Source organism: Nematolebias whitei, chromosome 8 (genome assembly GCF_014905685.2).
Source record: "Nematolebias whitei isolate Nwh7 chromosome 8, NemWhi1, whole genome shotgun sequence".
NCBI lineage: Eukaryota > Metazoa > Chordata > Actinopteri > Cyprinodontiformes > Rivulidae > Nematolebias > Nematolebias whitei.
This window is the reverse complement of record NC_056505.1, coordinates 20,092,191-20,097,526: the sequence shown is the minus strand read 5'-3', so window position 1 is coordinate 20,097,526 and position 5,336 is coordinate 20,092,191. Positions and strand designations below refer to the sequence as shown.

The following is a 5,336-nucleotide window of genomic DNA, read 5'->3' as shown; positions in this document are numbered from 1 at the left end:
ATATAATAAAAGAAGCATGTAAATGCATTCAAAAGTGGGAGAATGGAAGCCACATACCCATCGCAGGCTCATTTAAAGCACTGTACCTCTCTCTTAAAGCGAGAGGGGTCAGAGTTCGTCTCCGGTCTTCACTACCGACAATCTGCTAATGGTAAGCAAATAACAGCAAAGTCAAACTCAAGGATGACTGTAATTAATCACACTGCATCTTTGTAACAGCCAACTGTGAAAGCTTTACCTTCATACATGGAGGCATAGTGATGTTAAGGTTACAGAGCACTTGTTGGCTGTCCTCGTATTTGGTGGATTTACGCAGGAAAGATAAAAACCCAGTGGGTTCTTTTGTGCTGTCTCTCACCTTAGATGCACAGATAAATAGTTTAAAGTCATGTAGAACTTTGGCTGATGTAAGAGTGGACAACAACAGTTATTAAACAATCATGCTAACACCTTAACAGAGACAGGAAGTCTGTTATCCCTGAAAGCCTGGAAACTAAAGCATCGCGGCTGCTGAGTGGCCTTCCTCACTGGCACCAGATTCCCTGAACACTCCAGGTGAAGTGGCATTCCCTCCATCACCTGCAAGATATTGCTTAACTCGTCTTTCAAGAAGGCTCAAAGCAATTCTGGCTTTTTACCTGTGTTTGCAGCAAATATTAAGTAATACGTTTGAAGCATTCGGATAAAATAATCCCATAACTGACCTCTATGTCTCGGCTACGAGCCACCTCTGTGAAGTTCTCGTGTTGTTCCAGAGTTTTATCCATCTTATCATCCGTCATGCAGTAGCAGCGCAGACGGCCCTCGCGCAGCTCGTTCATCTTTGCAAACACTACAAACTTGGCCATGTAGGGGACTGCCGACAGCTCTTTGTAGAGCAGGCTGGCGAAGGAGACAGCCTCAGCTGTCCGAGGACAGTCAGCCAGCCAGAATCTGAGGAAAAAAATCACATGGAATTAAACAGTTTACCTTAAATTGATCAAATGTGTATTATCATCTCAATATGAGCAAACCATTACTTGGAGTGCAAAACAGATTATTGTAGTCAAGGCTCCATTTATTCATACATTATCCACAAATAATATATTTTGAGTTAGATGAGCTCTCATTGCACAAAAAGTGCATACTTGAAAATGTGATTTATTGCTATGATCAACATCAGCCACATTGTGCATCCCTACCATAAAGCTATTTTTGCTTGACTTTTTAAATTGGATTTAAACTCCTAAAAGAAATGATCAACAATGAAAAACATGTGAATTCTGTCGTGGAGCACGGAAAATGTGGATTTGTTTTAAAGGTTGCCAGTTGAACTTACCGTGCAGAAACGTTGGTGGTGAAGTTGGCGCACTCATTGGCATAAACGAGCTTGGTAGTGCCTGTGATGTCTTCCCATTGGGCTGAGGCCGTCCCACCTGGCAGTCAGACAGGATGGGAATGGGTCACTGAAAGGAAGTCTCATGATGGCAGACATCTTTCACTCATTTAACTCAATGATTAAGCCTGATAAATGTTCATGTATCGCCCACCCTCCATGCACACATCCTGACTGAAGTTTGCAGTACCTATGACAGAGCAGAGCAGACGCAGACTTGTTGTATCGCCCTCCCCTGAGTCTCGAGGACTATCCCTCCAGGATGGGGGCAGAGGTATGCGCAGGCCAATGGGTCGGTGAAACTTGCGCCGCCGTGGCTCTACAGTGACTACAGGACTAAAGTTTGCTTGGTTACCCAGCAGCTTTGCAACCAGATCGTCTGGAACTGGTTGAGCCTGAGGTTCAAAGCAAATGATTGAGAGAATGTAAAAGGGGCACGGGTCGGGATGAACAGGAAGAAGGTGGAATGAAAATGGGAAAACAATTAAAAGGGGTGATCCGAAGAAGGCCAAAACAAGAATAATTAAAAATGAAAAAAAAAAAGGATAAAAGGTACACTGAATCATTGAGTCATACTTTACATTTTGAAAGACAACAGCAACACAAACAGTTTGCTTTGGTTTATAAATTTGTTTTTTATTGTAATTGCATTAACAAGAAGCTTTTACAATCAATGAAACAAAAGAAATATCAAGTAATAACTGTGGTTTGACAAGGCCATTCTTGACATAACATCTAATATGAATACATATGTTTCTAAGAATAAAAAAAATAAATGTTTTAAAGGGAAAATTGAAAAAAGAAATTGTATTCTGATACAGTTAATATTTTAGCTTGGAAGTTACAGCACGGGTATTAAAATGTTAGTATTATAAATTTAGGTTAACTCAAATTTAATTCATGGTTAACCAAAACATACAGTAAATAGTCAGTTTATTCTAGATTTACTTGTCGTTTTGGTCAACTAAAATAATACCACATTGAAATGACAAGTTTCCATTTGATCTAAGCTCATGAAATGCTCAACAATGAATGTACTGATGGAGGAAATTGGAGTTAAATATTTTGATGAGAGTAGGAATTCTTGCAGCGGGCCAAACTAGAGGAACTATCTTGTTTGGAGAGTGCCACAAAACACATGGAATAAAAAAAGTGTATCCAATGGTAACTCTAAAATTTCACAGTTAGAGTTTAAAGAGATAGTTCAATTTTGTTTAAGTGGGGTTCTGTGGATATACTATAAACAAATAATATCTTACGTTTTGTTGATAGATCTTTAAAGAATCTAAGTTTAGAATTAAAATGTTTAATTCTGATCAACTTGATCAGCCAGCAGAACCAAAAGGGATTGATGCTGTCTTGAAACAACTAGAGTTTCAAGAAATTTAAAGTAGTTCATGTAAATGCTAGTTTATAAACCTTTACACCTCCACCACACATTACACATTTATTCCTGCAGAAATACAACTATATTCTAGCTCAAAATAACTAAGTGCCACAGTTCATTGCCAGGTTTTTAATGATGTCGTTGAAGCACTGAATTCTAAGGATTATTGTGCTGCACTTTACTTAGACCTGTCTAAAGCTTTTGAAACTATGGACCATGACATCTCATATTATACAGGTAAGCTCTCAGAAATTAATTTCTCAGATCACATCATTGGTTGGTTCACCATCAGATCAGCGGCAATATGTTAAACTTAATGCTACTTCTTCCAGTTATCTGCCGGTAACTATTAACAACGGTGTACCACAAGGTTCTGTCTTGGGTCCCACCCTTTTCACAGTCTACATAGGTAATGTAGGTCAGAGCATCCCTGACACATCCTTAAATTTATATGCTGATGATACAGTTGTTTACTGTTGAGCTACAACAATTATTAAGGTTTTCCAGCTTTTGCAATCCACTTTTGACATCATCAGGTCTGATTTGTTCAGTCTCAAACTTGTATTAAACATAGACAAACCCAAAGGGATGCTGTTTTCAAACAGGAAGTCAGTCCCAGCAGCCCTTCCCTCGATGTTATCTCTGAATGGTGTTCCTATTGAGTTTGTTGATTCCTAGAAATATTTGGGTATCTTGGTAGATTCTCATCTCTCTTTTAAGCCCTACGTGGAAAACTTGGTAAAGAAACTGAAAGTAAAACTGGGTTTCTTTTTCGGAAATAGATCTTGTCTAAATCATAATGCTAGGAAATGCATTGTAACTGTGACTTTCCTTCTCTCCATTTAAATCACTTCTTGGTCTGTTGCCTTCATGCATCTCCTCCTACATGTGAGTGCAGCTACAGCGTGCACTCTTAGGACATTATTAGATGACTGATGAAGCCTTCCGGATCGAAGGCGAAACGTTTCAGCACAAAAAAAGAAACTGTCCAGATGACCTGACTGAAAAATGTTGGATTTTATACCTGGATTATTGAGCATGGACTTTGTTATTATTGCATGCAGTGTATCCCCAGTGCTAACTGAACTAGGCAAAAGGGCCTTCTCCTACTCCACTCCTGTATCCTGGAACAATCTGCAAAAAGATCTGAAGCTCTTGACCTTGACCTCTCTGAGTGGCTTCAAACATCTGCTAAGTTCATGGCAAAAACATACGCTGACATGTTCCTGTTTTTAGTATTTTATTTTGTTTTTTAATGTAGCATTTTGTGGGTTTTTTTTAAACATAATTTTCTTCCAGTTATTTTTTTCAATTTATATGCCTTCTTTTAAGATTGTCCACTGATGTCATCATGCCTAGTTAAAAACAGGTCGCTCTTGTAAATGAGTTCTTAAGGCTCAATGAGACTAACCTGTATAAATAAAGATTGAATTGAGTTTGCACTTGCAAATAATCACATAAATCCTTGTGAAAAACTGTGTAACAGAAAACTGATAAGGTTTGTAAACAAATAAAAAGTTTGTATGAACAACTAAGACATTTTCAAGATTTGAGTTGTTTTAAGATAGCAGCACTCTACTTTGGTCTTGGCCTCACCAGTGCTAGTCTTTATCTTCCCAGAATTATACTCTACAGGTAAGATATTACAAATTTATTTACATTTCACAGAGCTAAACATAAAAAAAATCTAAACTATCTTGTAAAATGAAAGTAATTTTTATAAAACTTTATGACATTAAACATTTCTATTGAAAAGACTGAAAAATGTAATTTTATAGGATTGTAGCAGTTTAAACACATGTCGTTCCAAAATGTTACTTTTGTACTTGTACAGTTTAAGTTTTATGTACTTCTGAAGTAAAATGTTGGGGCAGCATCAGACGGTGAGGGCAAAATGATAAATGGAGGTTTGTATTAAGAAAAAAAATTGACTTTCACTGGTTATAAAAAAAAAGTAATAAAATAGTTTCTCTTGTCTTTGGTGTGTTTATCTGAGAAGGTGTGACATGAGGAGTTCATCCAACAAAACATACTATTAGTATATGGGAAAAAAATATGATAAAAAAGTTTGCAGATCAGGTCCTTTTTAAAATAAAGACATTTTAAACATTCTCATATCTTTAAAACATGCATGCAGTCATTCCTGGATGCAAAAACACTGAATGCTACTAATTTATCAGGCTATTAAATGTGTTAGATAAAAATGCACAGGCTTTGTCAGTGACATAAATACATTAGTAAGAAAGGCACAAATAGGTAAAACAAGAACAAAACAAATTAAAGCTGCAAGCAGCGTTGAAGGCCCTCGCAGCGAAGCGCCGCTGCGGCCTCATGGCGACCGCGGGAACTGCAGCGACCCTTCCCGGTCGCCATCGAGAACGCTCACGCTACCGTCACGCGCCCGTTCTCCGGAGTGCGCATTCGCCAAACCTTTGACATAAGCTGCGACCGCATATATAACTATTGTAATAATGTAGGGGGCGCACTTGAGTGAAATATTAAACAACAACACCACTGCGTCCATAATTCCTCACTAGTCAAGCACCAAAAATCTGGTGCAGATCGGACGATATA

General features: G+C 38.0%; 1 protein-coding gene across 1 annotated transcript; it reads right to left on the bottom strand.

Annotated features, from left to right (window-relative positions):
* Positions 1-393: 393 nt before the first annotated feature.
* LOC119413074 (ankyrin-1) lies at positions 394-4,112 on the bottom strand. Its single transcript, XM_037680086.1, has 5 exons — positions 4,104-4,112; positions 1,530-1,770; positions 1,319-1,415; positions 705-933; positions 394-579 (listed from the first exon to the last, which is right to left on the bottom strand). The coding sequence occupies exons 1-5, from the start codon at positions 4,110-4,112 to the stop codon at positions 439-441; spliced, it is 717 nt and encodes a 238-aa protein (XP_037536014.1). The 3' UTR covers positions 394-438.
* Between the last annotated feature and the right edge of the window lie 1,224 nt (positions 4,113-5,336).

Coding starts and splice junctions, on each gene's coding strand:
- LOC119413074 (XM_037680086.1), bottom strand. Junction 1,416..1,529: donor TCAGGATGTGTGCATGGAGG/GTGGGCGATACA, acceptor TCTGACTGCCAG/GTGGGACGGCCTCAGCCCAA. Junction 934..1,318: donor ACCACCAACGTTTCTGCACG/GTAAGTTCAACT, acceptor TTTTTTCCTCAG/ATTCTGGCTGGCTGACTGTC.